The sequence below is a fragment of the Spinacia oleracea genome, chromosome 1 (assembly GCF_020520425.1).
Source record: "Spinacia oleracea cultivar Varoflay chromosome 1, BTI_SOV_V1, whole genome shotgun sequence".
NCBI classification, from domain to species: domain Eukaryota; kingdom Viridiplantae; phylum Streptophyta; class Magnoliopsida; order Caryophyllales; family Amaranthaceae; genus Spinacia; species Spinacia oleracea.
Window position 1 is genome coordinate 68,094,700 of NC_079487.1, and position 24,933 is coordinate 68,119,632.

At 36.0% G+C, this 24,933-nt stretch overlaps 1 protein-coding gene across 1 annotated transcript; it reads left to right on the forward strand.

Annotated features, from left to right (window-relative positions):
- The first annotated feature begins 4,339 nt into the window (after nucleotides 1–4,339).
- On the forward strand, nucleotides 4,340–24,569 carry LOC110798693 (uncharacterized). Its single transcript, XM_022003879.2, has 8 exons — nucleotides 4,340–4,622; nucleotides 5,868–6,152; nucleotides 7,062–7,121; nucleotides 7,220–7,429; nucleotides 19,860–19,957; nucleotides 20,050–20,147; nucleotides 23,723–23,847; nucleotides 23,943–24,569. The coding sequence occupies exons 1-8, from the start codon at nucleotides 4,434–4,436 to the stop codon at nucleotides 24,081–24,083; spliced, it is 1,206 nt and encodes a 401-aa protein (XP_021859571.2). The 5' UTR covers nucleotides 4,340–4,433; the 3' UTR covers nucleotides 24,084–24,569.
- The last annotated feature ends 364 nt before the right edge of the window (nucleotides 24,570–24,933 follow it).

The following is a 24,933-nucleotide window of genomic DNA, read 5'->3' on the forward strand; positions in this document are numbered from 1 at the left end:
TTCATAAATCATGCGGAAAAACCATAAAGCCAGGAAACATATTATTTACACATAATCATTTAGCATAGTTTAGATGCATACTCTTTGTTGCGTGCCTTCCCTAGCTGCGCCCGAACCGAACAAGAACAAGTCTTTAGGACTCCAAGTGTCGTCCCTCCGTAGATAGTCCACAGCACGTCCGGATCCGCCTTAAGATTGACCAACTAGAATCGCCCTTAAGGTTCTAATATTTTCGGTTAGGTAGGCAAGAATATTGGCTGATTTTTCTGCTTAAAAATCTTAGTTTTTTTGAATACTTAAAACTTGTGTATAAATTATGACCCCTAGGCCTTTATTTATAGAGTTATGGAAAAGGAATCGTAATCCTAGTAGGATACGAATTAATTGAAATTAGAATCCTACATGAATTCTATTTAATTAATTTATCCAATTAGGAATAGAAATTTAATCATACACTAACACTTGTAGATTTAGGAATCACGCATGAGCACAAACTCACACACACACGGCAGCCACAAGGGCTGCCCATGCGCGTGCGAGCAGCAGCCCACGCAGCGCGGCCCACGCATCCGTGGCCTTGGCGCGCGCTGGGCCTGCCTTGCGGTAGGCCTGGGCGCTGCCTTGGCTGGGCTTGTGGCGCGCGTGCTTGCTGGGCGATGGCCCGGCTTCGTGCTGGGCCTTCGTCCGGCAGGCCTCGTCCGATGCTAATTCGTACGATACGCTTCCGACTAAATTTCCAGTTCCAGAATTTATTTCCGATACGAACAATATTTAATATTTCCGATTCCGGAATTAATTTCCGTTTCGAACAAATATTTAATATTTCCGTTTCCGGAATTATTTTCCGATTCCGGTAATATTTCCAATTCTGACAATATTTCCGTTTCCGGCAATATTTCCGATTCTGGTAATATTTCCATTTCCAATAATATTTTCCGATACGTACCATGTTTCCGTTTCCGGCAACATCTACGACTTGGATAATATTCATATTTCCGATACGATCCATATTTCCGTTTCCGGCAATATCATCGTTTCCGGAGTATTCATTTCTTGCCTGTGACGATCTTAGCTCCCACTGAAACCAAGATCCGTCGGTTCCGAATATTCATAGATGGAGTATTTAATGCCATTAAATACTTGATCCGTTTACGTACTATTTGTGTGACCCTACGGGTTCAGTCAAGAGTAAGCTGTGGATTAATATCATTAATTCCACTTGAACTGAAGCGGCCTCTAGCTAGGCATTCAGCTCACTTGATCTCACTGAATTATTAACTTGTTAATTAATACTGAACCGCATTTATTAGACTTAACATAGAATGCATACTTGGACCAAGGGCATTATTTCCTTCAGGATATGCGTGGGAAGCAAGGCAGTAAAGCAAAAATGGATTTTTTCTTTTTTTTTTTTTTTTTTTTTTTTTTTTTTTTTTTTTTTTTTTTTTTTTTTAAATCCACAATATTTGGCAAAAATTCAGAATTTGGAATAAAATGTTTAATTAAAATAATTCCTTAAAAATAAATAAATTATCGTTAACGAAAATAAATAATTCGGTTTATAAATTTATCGTTTAAAATAATTCGTAAAAACGAAATTCGATTATTCGTAATTTAATTAAAACGAAATTAAGTTGATAAATATTTTTAATTTTAATAAATCGAGTTTAAAATTTCGGGGTATTACATTTCTAGGCTTGGGTTGAAAATAACCTTGCTTAGTACAAAGCAAATATTTGAGAAGTATCACTTCAACAATTTCTTTTCCAACAGTTTGTTTTCCCTTTTTATCAGTCCCATTGCGCACTTGAAAACCACAGTGAGCAGCATAAACTTTATAAAAAATTTCAGCCTCTTTTAAAGAATCAAAAATCATACCCACACTAGGTTTAAGATGATGCAAACAGCCTGCAATGTACTCCTTGGATCCTTTAGGGGAGTAACACACCCTAGCTGAGTTGATGAGGCTTGAAGTATCATCATTACTAGTTGAATCAGTAACAACACTACTAGTTGAATGATTAATCTCTGTAACTGAATTTAACAAAGAAGTAGGTAATGCTCCATCACCCTCGTTCATATTCTGAAATAAACAGAGCACAGAGTAAGACAAAATTACCAAAAGGAAAGAAATTATCAACAAAAGTAAACACAACATCGAGTAAAAGTAAACACAACATCGAGTAAAAGTGAACACAACATCGAGTAAAAGTAAACAAAAAATAATGAAAAGTAAACACAGCATCGACGAAAAGGAAATACAAAAGAAGAAAAAGTAAACACAACATAAAAATACGAATAAGAAATAAAACCCTAATTTCAATTGTTCGAAAATAAAAATTGAAGAGCGGATTACCTAGGCAATGGAAGAAACCAAAAACAAATCCAAGAATATGAATTTGGAAGAAGAAATTATGAGAAAGAAGGAGAAGGGGATTGACAGAGAGAGAGGTTGAGAGAATTCGTAGGAGAGGAGGGAGGAAGAGAGAGAAAGAAAATCTGAAAAGTGAGGAGAATGGGGAGATCATTCAAGCCGGCTAAATTACATTATTACCCTTACTTATTTCGGTTTTTCGGGTAGATTTACAGCCCTTGGATTCGTTCGATCGACGGCTGAGATTGGTTCTCAGTTCTCATCTTAAGGGGTGGTTCTCACCAGATCCTGATTCTAAATATGTACTCCCTCTGTTCCATAATGTTCCTCATGTTTACTATTCATTTGGTCAAAGTTTAAAAACTTTGACCGTAATTAATAGTATGATTAAGAGTATAAATGTTAACTTGTGGGATATCATTGGATTCGTTTCAATATAAATTTTCTAAATATCTTTTTTATAATTTTTACTAATACGAAATTAAAATTATTAACGGTCAAAGTAGTGCATTGGAGACCGCACATAATGGAAAAGTGAGGAACATAATGGAATGGAGGGAGTATATATATATATATATATATATATATATATATATATATATATATATATATATATATATATATATATATATATATATATATATTTTGTTTTAAGTAAATTTTCTTACATGTTTTAGAAAATGTGCATAATTTTACATAACTTCTAATTGCATAAAAGATTTTCTTTATGCAGAAATTTAAATTACCAAAATATCCCTAATTAATTAATAAAAAATTATTAAAAGAAATCTAATTTTGTAAGAACCAAAATGCGGGGAATCTAATTTGTTCGCTAATGTCGTTGCTCATCAAGAACCCAAAAGAAACAAATTCGGAAAATGAGAAGCCACTGATGATTCATTCGGTTACCCTAACTTGTAAGCTAAACATTATTTGGCCAATTTTCTGCTCATTAATTTGAAATAGTTTGTGAATATGGTTGATTTTTTTGGGTTTTAAGGATAAACATTAGGAGTAAGTTACACATAGGATAAGGAGGTCCCACAATTGTCATCTACCTCCACCGCTGCCGCCGCACACACAACCGCTTGTACATACCACTGCCGCCCCTACCGCTACCTTCATCATTTTCTCTCTCTGTAATGTCCACTAAAAATCAGATGAGTGTTCTTCAATTTGATTTTCGATTTCTCTCTTTCTAAGTTTCTTTACAAGATGCAATATAGAGAGAGAAAATGAGCATATCCAGGATAGTTTGATGGGGGAAATTCAAACGATTTTCTTTTTTGAGTTGAGGTGTCTAATTAAGGTTTTTTTTTTAATTAATAAATTTTTTTGAAGGTTTATTAATCAATTAGGATATTTTGGTAATTTTATTTTTGCATAAAAAAATCTTTTAATTAACAAATTAGAGAAGAAGATCACCGAAAGACCCTCTCGATCAAGGCTGTATCAAACAACGATGTGAAAGAGGGTATTCATCATTGTCAGATCTCATCCACAATGATCGTGATTTTACCGGATTAGAATTTCGTTTGATCGAAGTTATTTTGTATTTTATACTTCCTCTGTTCTTATTTATATGACACCATTGGATTTTGTACACTATTCACACAAGATCCTTTAACTTGATTTTGTGGTTTATACTTAAGAAAAAACATAGTCGTGTGGGGTCTTATTAGATTCGTCTCAATAAATATTTTTAAAATATCAACTTTTTATAATTTTTTCTTTTCCAAAATTAGAGATATTAATATTTGAAATCGTGCATTGAAAAACGTGCCTAAATAATTGTGTCATTTAAAAAAAAATGAGGAAAGTATTTGTTAATTTTGTATGTGGGATGATTTTTTATTAATGAACTAATTTTACCTTAAAAAATTATTTTAATTAATTATAATAAAAAACCTTAATTTAATAACTTAGCACTTATATGTCCACCTAACCATATAGATCAAATACTACGAAGTAAGATTTTTAAAAATATCTACCTATCAGCTGACCCTCCGCCTTGCCTCGAGTTGCAGTTCCAGTTGCAGTAGCAGGCAGCCAGCCAGGCATGGATTGTACATCTTCTCCATGGATTTCTGGAACCTTCACCCTCTCTCCTCCGCGACCTCCACTTTCTCTCTCTTCATCATCTTCTTCTTTCCGATTTTTCTGCGGCTCCCAATTCTCAGCTAAAGACCTCAGATTTGTGCTCCATGATTCTCTTCATTTTTCCGGAACTGACATCACTCATGCAAAGGTATATCCTATTTCTTTTTCTACTTTTTTTTAATGAAATTTCGATGAATTTGTTGATTAAATTGTTTGATGATTAATTAGACTCTTTGTTAAAAATCAAATCGGGTTACAAATAGTATTAGATAGTGTCATGATGATTGATTAATCACACGAATAGCCAGTATCCTCTCTTTGTTGCTGATGATGATTATGGAGTATAATTATGTTCTTTGTTCTGAAATTCTGGTTCTTTTTATTTTCATATAAAGGTGATTTCTATAGGTTTTATCATGTTAAAATAATCTCGATTATTGATTTTAAGTATTGCATTTTATTCACTTTGTGAAGTTTCTTTGCCAAGAATTGCAATAAAAGTTTGAGGATCACCGACTTCGAATAGTGAAGTAGACAACTTCGAGTGCGGAGTGCTTGATGGTGGGTGAATGTGAGCATAAAATTGACTCGGCGTTTGTTGTTGTATCTTTCCTTAAGTCAGGTTGTATGGAAACATACACATGTTCGAGTACTTATACCATATGGATATTAGATATTGACAATTTAATAGGTTTCCATAAATCAATCAAAATAAGCATAATTTTCCAAAATGTTAAGAAATGCTATTACTCAACACACTCAACATCAATTTTGTTTCTACCAATTAATTGAGTACAAATTACAAGTTTTCGCTGAGCGCTACCATACAATATTTTGTACCATTTTGAGGCAGGCAAGGTATGTGTTGGTATCGGGTATGTGTTATACATGGGATACACCTCTTGAACTTGCCCATCTCTCTGCAGTGCGTGTTGTAATTCTATACATTCCACAGATGTTTGGTATAGACGTATTGTACTTGATCATGTTCCTGTTATGTATCCTAGTGTTCATTTAGTTAGATATAGGGGGAAAAAAGCATACTTTTCGGGGAAATGCTAATTTTTAGGAGGGAAGTTGTATTTCTCAAGGAGTGCCAAAACTATGACTGAATGCAGGTAAGGTATAATTTCTAGAAGAAGTTCGACATAGCTAAGGGGGTCTTAGCCACTTTGTCCATTTGGTAAGAAGTAACAACTTGTAACACTTTTTTTTTGTTGCCGTCAATCGACCATTTAAAAAGGTAGGATTTGGGACTTTGGAAACTTATTATTCATATTGCAAAAAGACTTGGTGACTCTGTGTGATTCTCAAGGTAGTCCTCTATTATGTCTGTTTTCATGCTAGTTTTGTTCCTCACTTTAAATTGCACATATAAATGGTTGTTGAACAGGCTGCAAGAGATGGCTTTACTTCACAGATTCGGAATTTGTCTGAAATCGAGAGAGAAACTAGCATTTGTATTAATAAAGGTGTGGAGCTAGGAAAAACAGCTCTATATATTGCTGCAGAAGATGACGCCCTCATGTCTCACTCTTCTGTACCTCTTCCTGTCGATGCTTTCTTGGAGAGACTGGATAACCTTTCTACAAGCTATTGTCCTCATTATCGTTCTTCATTAGCTTCATCGCCAGAGGATCTCTTGGACAGCGTAGAGAGGTACTTGTACATAACAAAGGTATACTTCGTGGCTGAGTTTAGTCTGTGTGAGAATCATTGAGCATTTCTTCTAATATACAATATACCTGTGAGGCTGTATTTTAAGTGAAACCTTTTCTTTTCATATAAGTGAAACATTTTCTTTTCATATGTAAATTCATTTGATAGGGAAAATTAGTGAATGAGGGTCACATAATTTGCTCATCAGTTAGTGAGTTTGTATTTGGAATTAATCAATGTGAATTGTGGATCAACACCAAACCAAAGAGGGACCGAGAGTGAAAGTAGGGAAGTTATTCAATAACCTCTATGATTTCACAAGAGTAAAAAGTGATTCCCGGCGAATACTTCCATAATATGTTGATTGGAAAGTCGTACCGGACACAAGCATGTGACCAAGTGTCACTTGGTTAATTATATAATTTTCCATATTTTTTAATCCAGAATAGTGTGTCAAAAATCAACGTCCATGTCAAAGTGTCAAGTATAAGGGTATCTAAGGGTGAGAAACAATCTGAGTGAAATAGTTAATAGCATCCATGATATCTTATTAAAAAAAATAAAAAATTCACTAGTATCGATGGATATGGAATGTGTAGATTTTTTTTGAAGGGATATGGAATGTGTAGATGCCTAATGAAACAAAGTGATTTATCACCTCACTTGAGATGTTAGGATATGCATGTTCCTTGAAAGTTCCTTCGCGTTGTTGAGTGGTTACTTTTATGGAGGCATATGTGTTGACCTACCTAGACATCACAAGGGACATGATGCACACTATTGTGGTTGTTATAATTGTGTATAGCCAACTAATTTTGTCCAATTTTATTAGTTGTGTACAGTAATACAATCACAAGTTCTATTTTTCAAAATATTTTCTGCTGTTGCTAAATTTCTTAATCATAATTAAGTTGAGGTTTCTTTATAGGGTTTTAGGAGAACAACTGCAGGTTCTAACCCTTCAACAAAAGACTATTATCTTCACTCGGTATGGGATGATGACTTTTTTGAACTTTTTGCATTTTTACTCCTACAGATGACTGCTTAGATGGCTTCTGAATAGTCTTGTTGCAAACTCGCAAACAGGTTCTAGCACAGCGTTGTGGTTCTGTTGCTATCCTATCTCTTATTTATTCAGAGGTCCTCAAAATGCTGCAGCTTTGGGGTGTGATAAATTTTGATGTTGAAATATATCACCCACGTGATATCTCAAGTCTCCCTAGAGCCTATAATAAGAAGAAAGGCAAAGAATCTGATCAAAAACACATAATGACATCAGAATCTTTGCTAGTGGAGGTATGCTCTGTTCGTATCGCATTTCTATGTTCTTTGCCTTCTTGTTGTTAATAACACTATGATTTATGGTTAGCAACTAACTATTGGCACATGTGCTGCTCCGCTCTACCAAGCATTATGGGTGTGTTTGGTTATGAGAGTTTGGAGAAAAAAGAGGTTTGTAGGTGAATTAGTGGTTTCAACATTTCAAAAAGCTAATAGGAGTGTTTGTGTTAGGTTATGATACATATGACAATTCATAAATCATGCGGAAAAACCATTAAGCCAGGAAAGCATGTTATTTACACATAATCATTTAGCATAGTTTAGATGCATACTCTTTGTTGCGTGCCTTCCCTAGCTGCGCCCGAACCAAACAAGAACAAGTCTTTAGGACTCCAAGTGTCGTCCCTCCGTAGATAGTCCACAGCACGTCCGGATCCGCCTTAAGCTTGACCAACTAGGATCGCCCTTAAGGTACTTAGAATTTTCGGCACTTATAGGCAATTGTATGACTGAATTTTTGCTCTCAAAAATCACTTTGAATACTTGAATTCTAGATATAAATTGTGAGCATTGATCACCTATTTATAGGGCATGGGTATCGGATATTAGAATCCTACTAGGAAACGATTTAGTGAATCTGAATTAATCTAAAATTCAATCACTTAATTTATCTAGTAGACTTAGGAATCAATCTTATACGAATCCTAACCGATCAAGGTTTCGTACGCAAGCACAAACACACACGCAGGCGCAGCAGCCCACGAGAAGCGCCTTGCGTGCGCGCGCGCTGAGCCTAGGCCCAACAAGTGCTCGCAGCCCACGAGGGGCGCGCACCTGCTGGCCTTGCTCTCGCGTTTGCGCTTTGCTTGCTTTGGTCGCGCGCGGGCTTTGCTAGGCGTTGGGCCTAGCTTCGTGCTAGGCCTTGCGTCTAGCAAGCTCGTCCGATGTTTATTCGTACGATACGCTTCCGATTAAATTCCCGGTTCCGGAATTCATTTCCGATACGAACAATATTTAATATTTCCGATTCCGGAATCAATTTCCGTTTCGAACAAATATTTAATATTTCCGTTTCCGGAATTATTTTCCGATTCCGATAATATTTCCGATTCTGACAATATTTCCGTTTCCGGCAATATTTCCGATTTCGGAAATATTTCCATTTCCGATAATATTTTCCGATACGTACCATGTTTCCGTTTCCGGCAACATCTACGACTTGGATAATATTTATATTTCCGATACGATCCATATTTCCGTTTCCGGCAATATCATCGTTTCCGGAGTATTCATTTCTTGCCTGTGACGATCTCAGCTCCCACTGAAACCAAGATCCGTCGATTCCGAATATCCATAGATGGAGTATTTAATGCCATTAAATACTTGATCCGTTTACGTACTATTTGTGTGACCCTACGGGTTCAGTCAAGAGTAAGCTGTGGATTAATATCATTAATTCCACTTGAACTGAAGCGGCCTCTAGCTAGGCATTCAGCTCACTTGATCTCACTGAATTATTAACTTGTTAATTAATACTGAACCGCATTTATTAGACTTAACATTGAATGCATACTTGGACTAAGGGCATTATTTCCTTCAGTCTCCCACTTGTCCTTAGGGACAAGTGTGCATTTCCTAATTCCTTTGTCGCTCGATGTTTGCTCTTGAACATAAGGTAAGAGTTGTCATCCTTATTATGTCCAGAGGTGTTTCTCGGTTTCAGAGTTCAACTGATCAAATAAACAGATAATCATAGCCTATGATTCATCCGAGCACGGCCATGCATTTCACAGTTTCTAGCTCTCCGAGTGGCCTTGTACAACTTTTAAGCATCTCATCCCGATTTATGGGAGGACAATCCCAATCTTGCGATCTTGAGTGTTGCTTCTCACTTGTTGCATAGGTTTAGTTATCACGCTTTGCCAATCTTAACATCCTTTTTATCGAATGTTATTCGAGATATGATGATAAGAACTTTTGAGTATGTTTATTTTGTGATCTAGTCTTTCTTGCTACATTAGTGGTTCTACGCATTTTGCAATGAAGAACCATTAAGTCAACAGACATGTGATCTTTCCAAGTTCAATGAAGAACTCATATAAACAACTCTATTTTATTGCTTCTTAGGCAATAATTACTTTTACTTCAACTGTATAGGTTGCTAGTGATGCTTTGTTTGGATCTATTTATCCAAGCAGTTCACAGATATGTGGAAGACTCTCCAACTATATCTTAGAACATAGAAATTATTATTTTAATTTCCCACGCAACAACTCATGGTCTTCAATCCATGTTGCCATTTCAAAACACGATGCTCTTTAGCTCGTCCTTGTCAATGGTTAACTCCAAAGGGTCTTGCTTGATCCTTTGCCAGTGTTTATGCGTGTAGCATCAATATTTAGCATATCTTTATTTCCTTGAATCAAGAACTATTCCTATGTACCTTTTCAAGTACCATAAGTGTTCTTGATCTCAATCTAGTTGATCTTCACTTAGATCAATAGAGATTGGTATATGTTCGTCATGCCTAAAGTCATACGATACGTTTTTGGCGATCCTCATATTATATCATACATGATAAATTCTTTTGCAGAATAATTCCCAATTGAATTCTATTCATGTAACTTTAGCTCATTCAGTTACAGTAGATACTCAATCCAACTAAATTCTTTGACATATAATATAGGTGAAGAATCTCATTAGATTCTTTGATGTTTAACTTAGTAAATGCTTATACATAGTTCAAACATTCATTACTTAGATTTATTCATATGGATCGAATATCTCCAATGGAGTATTTCGTGTTTGATTTAGTAAATGCCATTACTAAACAATATCATAAGATCTTTGTAAATAGATCTTAATACCCAGTATGTACTAAGTTTCCCTTGGTCCATCATTGATGAATAATTTCAAACCTAAGTCATTAGCATTTGAATGTTATTTCACAATAGAGAGATATGTGTGATACACATAGGACCAAATAAGTTTTACGTACTCCCACTAAACTTCTTATATATCTATAAGAATCATGTATATTTTATGAAACTAAAATGCTTATTAGCTTCACTAAAATACAGTTCCAATTCCCAATTGCTTGCTTAAATCTGTACTTAGATTTCATAAGTTAGCATTCCTTTTCAAGCATTTATTTGGATCCACAAATCCTTATGACATGCCATGTACATAGTTTTCTTCCAACATTTGATTGAGGAATACGTTTTGTCATCCAATTGTCATATATACCAATATGCAATCATTGCTTGAGTTATAGACTTGAGCATTACGATTATGCATGAGGTTTCAACACAATCCATGCCATGAATTTGCTTGTAATCTTTAGCAACTAATCTAGCTTTGTGTGTGAACACAATTCCATGTTTGATGGTTTTTATCCTTAAAACAAACTTGCAACCAATAGGTGTGAAACTATTTTTGCAAATCAACAAAATTTCAATTTTGTCATCAAAACATTGAGTATGTTTTATGGCATCTAACCATTTAAAACATTTGAGTCTATATATGGCCTCTAACCATTTTCGGGAATCTGGGTTTCGTCATAGCTTTCTTACAGGTCACAAACTCATTAATCTACATGATAATAGTTTGACTGCAAGTTGTAGGTTTCTTCACTATCTAATAGAAGAATTGCATAGTTTTAGTGATTTGAACTCTATGCCTACTTGGGTATAGAACATCAAACAATAGAATATCAATAGCCACTTGAAAGTCCTTTGAATATTCTGTTCTCCTTGAAGCACTTGTAAAGTCTTCTAAGAGATGTCTATTCTTTAAAGCCACTTCTAAAGTTTTTAAAGAATAAGTTCGGATTTTCTGAAGCACTTCGAAAAGCCTCAGGAATGTCCGTTTATGTTTGTTGTTCGCCTCGAAGACTTTCGAGGTCTATTTTCTCCCACTTGTCATTTTGGAAACGAATCTCCAATAGGACATTATTTCGAGCAAACAAATATTATGTTCTCAAAAATTCGTGGTAGAAACAATACCCTTGTGTCTCATTTGAATAAATCACAATGAAACATATATCTATACTTGGGGCCTTAGTTTGTTGAATAACAAACACTAAGCTCCCACTGAGTTTAGGAACTCTCTAGATATATTTTATGAAAAGTTATTCTGAAATTACTTTTCAATAGCTTTGACGAATTTGGTTTAGTTTGGTGGTAGTTGAGCATTTTGTTTTAGAAATTATAGGAAAAGTCTTTATGATTCATCATTAATCGAATCAAGTACTAATTGACTTCGATTATTCCAACTAAGATATGCCATATCTTATGGACCTAGATTGTGAAATTACAACACACAATCATTGATGATCATATTTGGTCTCAAGTAATCATCAACATGATCTAACCTAGATCTTTATGATTTCTTGCCAAGTGGATTTTATACTTCTGAATCTTTGAACTAGCCAAACAGATTCAACTTATATCACATTTGAGTAAATAAACCTATATTCACTCAAATCAATGTGAAATAATAAAGTCATAAAATATTTCTTTAGCTTTGAACTCTATTGTCTAGGCGTTCTAACAATAGTTCATATCTTTTGTTACTTTCAACAAGTAAGACTAGTTGTCTTAAAATGATCTAGAAATCAATCAACTTTCAAAAGTCCATCAAAATAGAGCTTTTGAATGTTAACTTGTTGATATGGTCTAAGCAACAATGCCAAAGATTAGTGGAACTCAAATCAAGGGGTTGATTTGAACCTAGTAAAGTTCTTTAAAGAGTTGTTTGTTTTAATCAAGCATATTGACTCAACCTGTAATTGACCATTTCATTCAAATAAACAAACAAACATTGTTTTTGTTTTTCTTGAATGTGAGTCTTTCTGTGTTTGAAAACAGAAATTTAGGTATGTTGATTATGGAACAAAATAGCCATTAAGTTCCAGCCTTTGAAAGGACTTAAAACAAACTAGATGACCCTACAACTAATGTAGCATTGCCATGCTTCATTTCCCACTTGTAGGTCATTAGTGTATCCTAGCTTCCATTGTTTGAGTTATTACCGAAGTAAGAACCTCAAGCGGTATATGATACCAAAGAAGTTTGATTGCTAGGTCACTTCTCTTTAAACATAAACTTATAGGTAGAAACGGAATCGTAAATTCCTTTTATTTGTTCCTTGTTTTCCTATTTCTTGTACTCTTTCTTATAGTCTTAAGAATTGAATTCTTTAGTGTTGACTTTTATACTTTGTTAGATATGTCCAATGTCACTCCAACAAGGTTCTTAATTACCATTTTAATTTATGTTGAATATTTTGTTTCAACTAGATGATCTTACCAGAAGCTTCTAAAGTTCTCTAAGCATCGTTCTACTCGAATGTCTAGAGACTAGACTCATTCGAGAATTAAATGGAAAAAATATTTTAGGTTGTTAACCATTGGTAAAGCTGAGCGTTTAAACTCAATGCTTTATGATCTCAAAACTACATTGTATTTTGAATTCACAAGCACCAATTGGTTTGCCATTCGATTTTGATATTCGAAAACAACCATAAAAGTTGCTAAAAGAAACGTACATTTTAAATTGCTCATTTTCTCTCATTTCCGTGAATCGTTCTTGGATTCACTACCAATCGAGGAAATTTACTGTTACCTTTCTAAAAGGATTTACTGCAGTGCAAGATATTTAATTATAAACAATAACTAAAACATACATTGAAGCATGCAAAGTCTAAACATTTATCATGAGTAATAACTTGAAAATTAAAGCAATCATGCAATTTCAACAAGTCATTAGCATTTTATTCGAATTTATTGTTCCGGCAGGTGTGAATAAAATGATTCCAAGATCCTAAAATCATTGAAGAATTAAGCACAGTTTGTCGACTTAATCCTAAAACATCTTAGGTAAGCAAAAGCCTTTTGCTAATAGTCTAGAAACTATTCTTGGTTGATAGGTACGTCTAAGAACTTATTAGGTAAACCTATCGATTTTGCCACGACATAAAAGGACTCCTTACTTATATCGTTGAGTTTCACCAAAACTAACATGTACTCACAATTATTTGTGTACCTTGCCCCTTTAGGACCAATAAGTAACACCTCGCTGAGCGAAAACTATTACTAGATTGATGTAAAGGATATCCAAGCAAGTGTATATTTTGGCATGACACCTTTTAACTCAATTTTTAAGTTTGGAACTTAAGGCTCTTACTATGTTGGTTAGATTTTAAGTGAACTAAAATCCTTAATCATGCAACATAATCAAGCTTTGATCTCATGCATATTTAAGACATATTTAAAGCAATAAATAACTTAAAGCATGCATAAGATAAATGTGATCTAGTATGGCCCGACTTCATCTTGAAGTTTTAACTTCAAAGTCCGTCTTGAAAATCTCCGTGGGAGGCACCATTTTCTTCAAATAGGATAAGCTATAATTAAAACTAATTACAACTATTTGATGGTACGCAGACCATATTTGAATTGAAAAACAACTTTGGTACTTTAGACCAATTACATTCAAATTAATGGTACGCAGACCATATTTGCTATCCTATTTGGGCCATACTAGTCACTTCATAACCTGCAAAACAGTACATATACAATATATACCATTCACCCATTCATTATCATGAATGGCCCACATAGCTGGTTAGTAAAATACATTATGCATCACATAAACATTTGCAGCAATTAATCAAGGGCACCAATAATCTACAAATTATTCAGTCCTTATTAATTCTAATCAAGTTGTTTTAACCTTAAGGATTTGTAGACCTAATCAAGAGTTTATGACTAAAAAGGGCTCCTACTTAAACCAATAAATTCATATGCTTTACTAATTTTAAACATAAAAATGTATTTCTAGTCTAACCGGAAACATACAAATTTAATTAAATTTAAAGCTCATATAAATTTATAATTGAATCCAAAAGTTTAATTTAATTTCAGTCGTATTTAAATTAATTCATGATTTTAATTTTAGTAAAATAATTATAATAATTTTTTTATTATAATTACAATATTCAAAATTAAAATCCAAAAAAATAAATTAAATTATCAATTTTAAAATTAATTAAAATTACGTAAACTGAAAATTTCAAATTAAAAATTTCAAAACGATCTAATCGCAACGCAACAATCCCACGCATCGCACGCCCATGGGCCACACGTACACAGCCATCGCTGGCCATGTGCGCGCAGCCCATGCGCCGCCTCGCATCGCTGCTGCTCACCATCGCAAGGCATCACGCGAGCTGGTGCTCGCTGCGCGCGCCAGCGCTCGACGCACGAGCATGCTGCCGCAGCCCATCGCTGGGCGCAACGCTTGTCGCACGTCGCAACACGCACCCGCACGCCATCGCTGGGCGCAGCGCTCGTCGCACGCACAACAAGCACTCGCACGCCATCGCTGGGCGCAGCGCTCGTCGCACGCACAACAAGCACTCGCACGCCATCGCTGGGCGCAACGCTCGTCGCACGCACAATAGCGCTCGCTGCGCGCGAGCGATCGATGCTTGGCGCAGCACTCGTGGCACGCGAGCTTACGCTCGCTGCGCGCGAGGCTCCGCACGCTTGCGCGAGGCAGTGCGCGCTGTGGCGCAGCTCGCTTGCTGCCCACACGCGACTGCTCGTACCTTGCTCTCGCCCTCGCCCATTCGCCCATTGCACACAGCCCACGACACAAGGCAGGGCTGCTGCCTTGTGCTCGTGCACCATGGCCTTGCTCATTGCATTCGTACCGCATGGGCGACGAGCTCCCTTGCTCGTCGTCACATGCCCGCACTATACAACACCCCTTAAGGGTAACACGTAGCGTCCATTGCTTTGTGCGTGCAAGTTATATGAGCGAATCGCATAAAAATTTAAAATTTATATTCCAAATTAATGACAAATTAATAAATAATATTAATTTCATAATTTTAGGGCGAAAAATCGAAAATTTATTATTCAATTGATTTCCGATTAACATGGATTCAAGTCTAGGTCATAAAAATTTAAAATTTAAACATAAATTTACAATTTTTATGGTGGTTTTTAATCATAAGTATCTAATTAAATTATAACTAATTATGAAAATCAAATTAATTCTAAATTATTCCAATTTTCAACAAATTAATCATAATTACAAATTAGATTGCATAATTAACAAGGCTAGGCATTCAAACTTGTTAAACATATACAGTAGGTCAATCAAAAATTCAAGATTTATCAACAAGAATCGCAAATATTTAATTTAACATCTTAAATTTACGAAATTTTGCATTCTAAAAACTAAAACCTTCGAAAAGTCATAGTTAGGCTTCGAATTTGAGAATTCTGGGTTCGGCCGAAAAATACTGTTTTTGTCAAAATTTTAGTATGTCTTTTACATGCGGAATTGACACAAAAATCACTCGATTTGGATGAGTAACGAAGAAACTGCCGAAAAACTGCGTACGTATAATTAAATAAACGCAATTTGCAATTAATTAACAATTACGAAAATTAATCACCCCTTTTAATTCTTGCAAATTTGTAATATTTAACCATGTTCATGCAATTTAGATTATGAAAATAATAAGAGGCTCTTGATACCACTGTTAGGTTATGATACATATGACAATTCATAAATCATGCGGAAAAACCATAAAGCCAGGAAAGCATATTATTTACACATAATCATTTAGCATAGTTTAGATGCATACTGTTTGTTGCGTGCCTTCCCTAGCTGCGCCCGAACCGAACAAGAACAAGTCTTTAGGACTCCAAGTGTCGTCCCTCCGTAGATAGTCCACAGCACGTCCGGATCCGCCTTAAGCTTGACCAACTAGGATCGCCCTTAAAGTACTTAGAATTTTCGGCACTTATAGGCAATTGTATGACTGAATTTTTGCTCTCAAAAATCACTTTGAATACTTGAATTCTCGATATAAATTGTGAGCATTGATCACCTATTTATAGGGCATGGGTATCGGATATTAGAATTCTACTAGGAAACGATTTAGTGAATCTGAATTAATCTAAAATTCAATCACTTAATTTATCTAGTAGACTTAGGAATCAATCTTATACGAATCCTAACCGATCAAGGTTTCGTACGCAAGCACAAACACACACGCAGGCGCAGCAGCCCACGAGGGGCGCCTTGCGTGCGCGCGCGCTGAGCCCAGGCCCAGCAAGTGCTCGCAGCCCACGAGGGGCGCGCGCCTGCTGGCCTTGCTCTCGCGTTTGGGCTTTGCTTGCTTTGGTCGCGCGCGGGCTTTGCTAGGCGTTGGGCCTAGCTTCGTGCTAGGCCTTGCGTCTAGCAAGCTCGTCCGATGTTTATTCGTACGATACGCTTCCGATTAAATTCCCGGTTCCGGAATTCATTTCCGATACGAACAATATTTAATATTTCCGATTCCGGAATCAATTTCCGTTTCGAACAAATATTTAATATTTCCGTTTCCGGAATTATTTTCCGATTCCGATAATATTTCCGATTCTGACAATATTTCCGTTTCCGGCAATATTTCCGATTCCGGCAATATTTCCATTTCCGATAATATTTTCCGATACGTACCATGTTTCCGTTTCCGGCAACATCTACGACTTGGATAATATTTATATTTCCGATATGATCCATATTTCCGTTTCCGGCAATATCATCGTTTCCGGAGTATTCATTTCTTGCCTGTGACGATCTCAGCTCCCACTGAAACCAAGATCCGTCGATTCCGAATATCCATAGATGAAGTATTTAATGCCATTAAATACTTGATCCGTTTACGTACTATTTGTGTGACCCTACGGGTTCAGTCAAGAGTAAGCTGTGGATTAATATCATTAATTCCACTTGAACTGAAGCGGCTTCTAGCTAGGCATTCAGCTCACTTGATCTCACTGAATTATTAACTTGTTAATTAATACTGAACCGCATTTATTAGACTTAACATTGAATGCATACTTGGACCAAGGGCATTATTTCCTTCAGTTTGGTTAGGAAAGACTTGGAAGATAGTTTTGGGATGAAAAAACTAATTCTGAAAAGTTTAATATAGGAGCTTTTTGCATTAGAGGTTTGAAGAAGTGGGTGTGAAATGACAACTTTGTCTTAATATTGTCTAAAATTAGGACTCTTACCAACCTACATCACTTTATGCCAATGTCCTTAAGCTCCTCCTAAGGGAGTGCTTGAATTGGAGGTACTGAATTAAGGGGGCACAGAGCAAAGAGAATGGAAATGGTGGAAATGTTGGTAGATGATATGTAGTAGTGATTGTGTAAGGTGGAGGATGGGGGAGTTATTACCCTTATTATGGGGATAGGCATCACTACTTCAACCAGTCTACCACCACCTTCACCTTTCTTCTTTTTCTTTATTTTGTCTTCATCTTTTTTTCCTCAATTCTTTATCTTTAATCCAAGCGTGCGATAAGCATTGTATGAAAAAGCGCGCTTAAGTGCTGAGCCGCTGAAGCCCTAAGCGTTAGGGTAAAACGCTTAATTTTTCGTAGGCGAAGCGTTTTGGAAGAAGCCCATCGAAGTGTGCCTTTGTGCGCTTCATTAAAAAGTCTTTTTCTGTTTCTATTTGATGTTGGAAACTTCTTTTTTATATTGTTTACTATTCTGGACACACCATATAAACACAATAGGTAGTGGGCCAAGAGTCCATAAGAAAAGGGAAAAGAAGAAGAAAAGAAAAGAAGAAGACAAAGATATATGATCAGCCAACCCTAGCTCCTCCCAGTGGGATTGTCACATAGGGTGTGCAAATTATTACGACAAAAATTAATGGTTGTTTTTTATTCTCAAAATCTAACATATTTACTTCATTTATTTAGTTTCTTTTTAATTAAATGTTTAATATAACTATATCAAGAGAGATAAGTAACGATAATAAAACATTGGAGATGCATTAATACGTAGAACATGTTAAAGGTAGATAGGAAATTAATCAGTCTAAGATAAAGTTAAATAAAAGTACTAAGTACAGCATAGAGAGAGGAATAGGAGTGTAACTTCAAAGTTAAAACGATCAACAAAAAGAAAACTAGAAGCTTTAGTATAGCTGGCCCAGGCTCCGAACGTGGGTTCCAATATGTTTTTTTATACATCTCCTTTGCTATAAAACCAAATTTTTTCTATGATGCTAAGCTGCTTCTAAATATTTTTAACCTAGTCAAGCAGGTGTATACCCTTGGTCTATGCTAGTTCCGCCCCTTGCTCCTCCTACTACTGGGGATAGTGCATGATAAACACTATGTTATATGCTCTATTTTTGTTATAAAAAGAGTAATTGGGAAGCAACTCAGAAGTTTTATACTCCCGCCGTCATTTTTTAGGAGTCACAATTACTACTTCCGGCCGCATTTTTTTGGAGTCACAATTCCATTTTTGATAACTTTTACACCCACTCCCCGATTTTTTTTTAACTTTCCTATGAGTCTACTTAAATCATACTACCTCCGTTCCTAAAAGTTCTTTACGCTTTCCGTTTTAGTCCGTTCCTGAAAGTTCTTTACACTCCTACTTTATTCCATTTTTACTCTTATTTGGCCCACCATAACTTACCCACTCACAATACTTTAATATTAGTTTCCACCCACTCACATTATTGGACAATTTATAGCCACTCATTTTCCATTTGTTACCCCACCATCACATGTTCACCAAAATTCCTTAATTACCGTGCAAATAGTAACCGTAAAGATCATTTAGGAACAGAGGTAGTAAATAATTCCATTTTTGGTATCTTTTACACCCACTTGTTTTTATATATTTCTTTATTGTCAACTACCCCACTTTCATTATTATTATATCAAATTCAATAATATTTCCTTAATACTGGTGCCGGTCTAACACGTGACTCCTAAAAAAATACGGAGGAAGTATATGTTTATGGTTTAAAATACTCTATTTTAATCAGATATATATGCATAATAGAAAAGAAACCTTTAATTTTAAAAAGTACGCCTCACTTTGATGAGGTGCAAGCGCTTAGACCCTAGGACCCTTATGGCTTTAGTCCGCCTTGCACTTTTTTATACACCAGCGGTAAGTTGCAGATAACGGTAAAGCATTTCAGAAAGAAGGTTAATATGGGAAGTTGCGGCTTAAATAGAGGTACTGCGGTAGTAGTATATGCAAGTTTGGAGAAGAATAGCCAATTGTTAGGATATTTGTTGATATTAATAAGTACATATATCTGCGTCCTCCGTTCTTGATAGAGTGAAACACTTTCCAATTCTTTTTTTTTTTTGGTAATAAATGTAGTATTAACTGGAGCATTGTTATTGGACTAAGGAAATTTAGTTACTTGAGAGAATAATTTACCTGTGAACCTTATTCAACTGTTTGGTTGGATTTGTGTCTTGATCCTTTATTGATGAATTTGAGAAATAATCAATAGGGAAGAGAATAGAATATGGCAAGTATTTGTACTTTTGTCTTGAAGAACTGTTGAAGCACTGAAGCACATATTTAGCATTGTTGACGTGATTGTTGCAGATCTTGAGAAATTTGAAGAATACTTATTGGCCATTTCAACAGAATCCAACAGAGAGTTTGTTTTTAAGGGCAGCAATTGCAGCCAATTGCGTAAACAGGTTAAGGCTTACTGTCAATAATGAACTTCTCCTGCTGTGATTTCTATTCGATATTTTCTGAGTTTGTGAAGGTTTTATTTTGCTTATTTCAGTGGTTTTGAACATGCATCTGCCAAGGCTGCCCAACATAGGCTAGATCGTGGTGTTTGGACTAGTGTGCTTTTTGGGGACATGAGGCGTGCATTATCCGGTATGTCATGCACATAGAAACTATTGGGAGTGTTTGTTGGATGATTCGTGTACATTCAATATTTGACCCACAGTTATTATTTACGAGTTCATTGTTTAGAAGAAACTTTGGTTTCAACTACCTTTTCTACGTCAAAAACTTAGAACAATTTTTTTTTTCAATAACTACCTTGTTTTTTCCTAAAACTGACCGGCATTCTCACTTCCGCTTCATCCAACGCCGCACACGTGGCATACTCCCTCCATCTGTGTTTTCATGGTCTCTAGGACATGACATAAAACCTAAATTTATCTTCAATTCTTTATTCGTAAAATTATATAATGTAGATGTACAAAATATATGCATTGAAAACGAATGTAACAGACCCACACGACTACATTATTATTTATTATAGATTAGTGAGAATTGATGGTCAAAGTTCTAAAAGTTCTGTTTGACCCTAAAATTTCCGAGGGGCAGTCTTTAAGGGATAGAGGGAGTACCCCAACCCAGTGGCCCTTACCCACTTAGTAAAAGAAACTAACAGATGCACAGACCTTCTTAGAGAAGGTAGAAACGGGAGCTGGTCCGTTACACTCCCTAGCTTCAGCCAAGCAACTTCTCGGTTGACAAACTTGTCTTTGAAGGGGATCGGGAGGAGGGTGTAGTGGAACAGGAATTACAGGAGAAGATAGAAGGGAGGGGGAAAGGGGATTTAGAGGTCGCCGGAAGTGGGGGAGGGGACAGGGAATGTCTTCTGCCGGAGTCTGAGAAAAACTATTTTAAAAAGTAGAAGAAAAAAAATCGGCCTGCCAATTAGAATGTGACATATTTATGGAGAGTTTTTGACGGAATCCATTAAGTAGTAGCAAAACCTTAAGTTTGGGGACAAATTGGTCTTATCCTTTAAAAGGAAACTATAGTTATTTGAGATTTCTGGCATATACAAGGTAATTATTTCGTTAACCAACTTTTCTTGTTTTAAAGTATACGTTTTAAGGTTCAAAACGTATTTTAGTCGCATCTGTTGGTAGTTAAAGGGCTTTTTGGTGTTTTTCCTTCTTTGTGGTTGTGTAGTTTTTGGTGGTTTTGTGCTGTAACTGAACCACTGTATTTCAAGGTCCTTTGGTATTAATAAATTCTTGTCAAGTGCCAGAAAAAAAAAACTTAGTCACAATTCACCATAACCTCTATGGAATCTGACAATGAATGCAGGAAGCAGGGGTTTGATGCGTAGTGGTGAAATATCTGTGCTCATAATATATTGACATGAACTGTTAAATTTGAGCATAAAAGTAAAGGCAGAAATTATATTAACTAGCTTGATGGATGAAGAACACAAAAAAAAGGGATAAAAGTAGTGACTTGAGGCCACCAATCTCCAAGGGTTGACTTGAGGTCACCACTCCCCAAAGCCTAAGCTTTACTAATTTTTCCACATGATTCTGGTTCCCCTTCCCTTCTCCTTTTAATTACCAACTGCTAGTAATAGGACAAAAACAATTAATAAAAGTAGTCTAAACAAAATAGTAGCCGCAGGCTGCCACTCTGTGGAGTGGTTACTGCCCTTGGGTTGGTGGCTGCCTCTGCATCCCTTTTGTCCTGTAGTGGTGACTTCCTTTTCTTCCCTGTATATGTTTGCAGCAGTTGTGGGTGGTATTGGGGTATTGCATTATGTCCTTCTACTGTTTAGTCCATTACATATATAAAGCATGTAATCAGAATAATATCAGATTACTTGCAATTTGAATATATATACCCATGGAATTTGTAAACATCAAAGCATATTGATAAAAGGGGTTTCTATCAAGTGTCCATGGGCATATTTTAGCTGAGGCTAGATTCTATATTACAGATTTACAAGAATTAATACAATAAAATATAACAGAATATTTCCATACTTAACTAGGATAAAAGAATAAGAAATTAACACCTTCCTCTTTGGGTTCACTGTACGTGATATATTATTTTATTATGTTTTTATAGATTTTTAAAAAAATAATATTGGCTGCGAAGCAACTAAAAGTATAATGTATTCCAAACCTAACAAGTGCCCATGACATTCTTGAGGACAACCACTGACAAAAATGTACTCATATACAATGTGAAACGTATAATTTTATCCTATGTTATTCCGACTCTTCATTCCACCTCAAGTACCCATGTCGGACACTCGACACTCTAACAGTGGTAAGTCACTTAGACATTTCATTTTGGGCTAAAATTTGGCAAAATTTTGATAAACTTGGACGCCAGCTTCTAGCCGATCCTGATTAAGATAAACCACATAACGCGTATTTCTTTAGTTTATACATGTTTTGCAGTAGTCGCAACAGTCTAAGTTTATACTTCCCCGTTTCTTAATAGATGCATCATTTTGATTTTTTACACTATTTATTTACTAACTTTGACCACATTTCTTAATTCTTACTAATATATAAATATAAATTTTGTATTTTTAATTGTTATTTGGTTAATCTCATTATTTACTTTCAAAATATCTAACTTTAATTATTTTTGTTAATATGTAACTAAAGGTGTTGATAGTCAAAGTTAGTATATAAATAATGTAGAAAGCCAATATGATACATCTATTGTGAAACAGAAGAAGTAGATTACAAGTTAAGGGGCCGTTTGGTTCGTATGGGGGTAAAGGGAATGAGCTCAACAAAGGGAAAGAGAGGGAATGGAAAGTAATACCCTTTGATGTAAAGGGTTGTTTGGGTGATACTTAGTCACTCAACCCTTCTTCAATCTCTCACCATTCCATCATTCTCCCTCCTCACATGGCGCTGCTCCCTCTCCTCCACGTTTCCACCGCCGCCCCTTCATGTTTCACCGCTGCTGTAACCTTGCCCCCGCGGCTGCGCTGTCCTCCCGTCCTCCCTTTCTCTTATTTTTTACCACCACCACCATAAAAGCTTAATTTTGAGGTTAAAAAGGTAAAATTCGAACATGAAAACTTCAGATCATTTTTCGTGATCGAATTAGACCATCTAAAGCCATTTTTGGTGATAAGAAATGATTTTTTCAATTTTACTCTTTTTTTTTTTTTTGAATTTAGGGTTCTGCTTTGTTGGGTTTTCTGGGTCGGTAAGGGTTGTTTTAAAGGTGGTGTGGTTTTTCCAGTTGGGTGGAAGAGGTAAGAAAAGGTGGTTTGGGCTGGGAAAGGGTGGTTTTAGCTGGGAAAAGGGTGGTCTCGGGGTGGGGAAGGGTAGTTTCAGGTTAGGAAGGGTGGTTTCAAGGTGGGAAAGGGTGGTGGTGTTTCGGGGCGAGAACAGTTGAAGTTAGGCGGTGAAGCCGGCGGCGAGGTGGATCTGGGGTAGTGGGCTCGGTGGGGCTAGTACAGGTGGCTTGAGTGGGGAATCAACCTATAGATGAATCAGACTTTGGGGGAATCAGACTTTGGGGGTAAAAGGAATGACAAATGATGTCCAACAAACAACACCAGAGAGAATCATGTCATTGTTTCCCTTTCCCTTAGATGAATCCCCCTACCAAAAGCCCCCTAAAGGTTTTGATTTCCTTCTATGATTATTTCCTACAGATGATAAATGATATGTAATGCTACTAACCCCGGTGTCTGGGGTTTTCAGCGTGTGAACGTCTAATCCTTCTGGAAGCCAATTCTGAGGAGTTGAGAGATTATGCTGTTCTTCTGTACCATTGTAGCTACTATGAGGAGGCATTGCAGTACTTGAAATTCTACAGTGAAGTAAAGGTACTACTTCACCCAATATGTATTTTCTTAAATTCAGCCGTTGTATATTTCTGCATGTAAGAATTAGTAAATAATGTGCTTCTTCCATCATGCAGAAAACATCAGATTCATTGAACAAACCAGCAGAAAATGATGCTGTTGAAAAACTCATAGTCCGGCTTAACCTTATTATGATGGAAGATGGTTGGAAGAGACCCTCAGCAAGTTTCTTTCGTAACAATTCTGAGCCATGGTAGTAGATACAGATCATATTTTTCTGATCAATTCTGAGTACAAATGTCAGATAGGCAGTTGGAGAAGCGAGGTTTTCAAAAGACAGAATGGTGTTGTTATATTTTCGAACATTAAAGTGGCAACAAGCTTCTACTTGTGTCGGAGATGGGAATTAATTTGTGCTGATGGAGCTTAAACATGAGAAGGTAAACGTGAGCTGGTCTTGATGAACTATGTCTAGGGTGGTTCATATGTTGCATTTTATTGGTTAGGAGTATTTTGTTTCTTACTTTCTTAGCAGATGTGTGCATATGATGACTCTGGGGTGGGAGGTTGATAATTGTATAGATTAAGTGCCGTTTGTCATTCTCAACTCCCATTTTCCATATACAATGTAAATACCATCATATCTCCATCATTAAAAGCTTTTTTAGAGGAACATGAGATCTGTGTAGGATATGAAACCTTTGAAATATTATTAACAAGCATTCTGATGCCATTGTTTCTCATGTTATATGGTGTAATTTTTCATTGCGAGCACTCAATTTCTAACAGTATCATGTTCGTAACTATTAGTTCGTAAAAATTTCTTAGGTGCATCTTAGATGTGCTCATGTGCTTTAGTTCGTCTGCCCCAAATTAGTAAACCAAGTTAATAAAACAGGAAAACATCACCAGCCAAGTTATTTTTTCTCATATTTCTTTCCTTCACCCAAACCAGCAAGTATCTGGATCTCTCATTCAGTAACCTTCTGAATATTCTCATTCAGTAACCTTCTGAATATTCTAGATGATTCAACTATTTCTAGCCATTCAAAGTGATATTCTTCGTTTGTTCTTCAATACTGCTAAGTAATTTGGTATTTTTACATT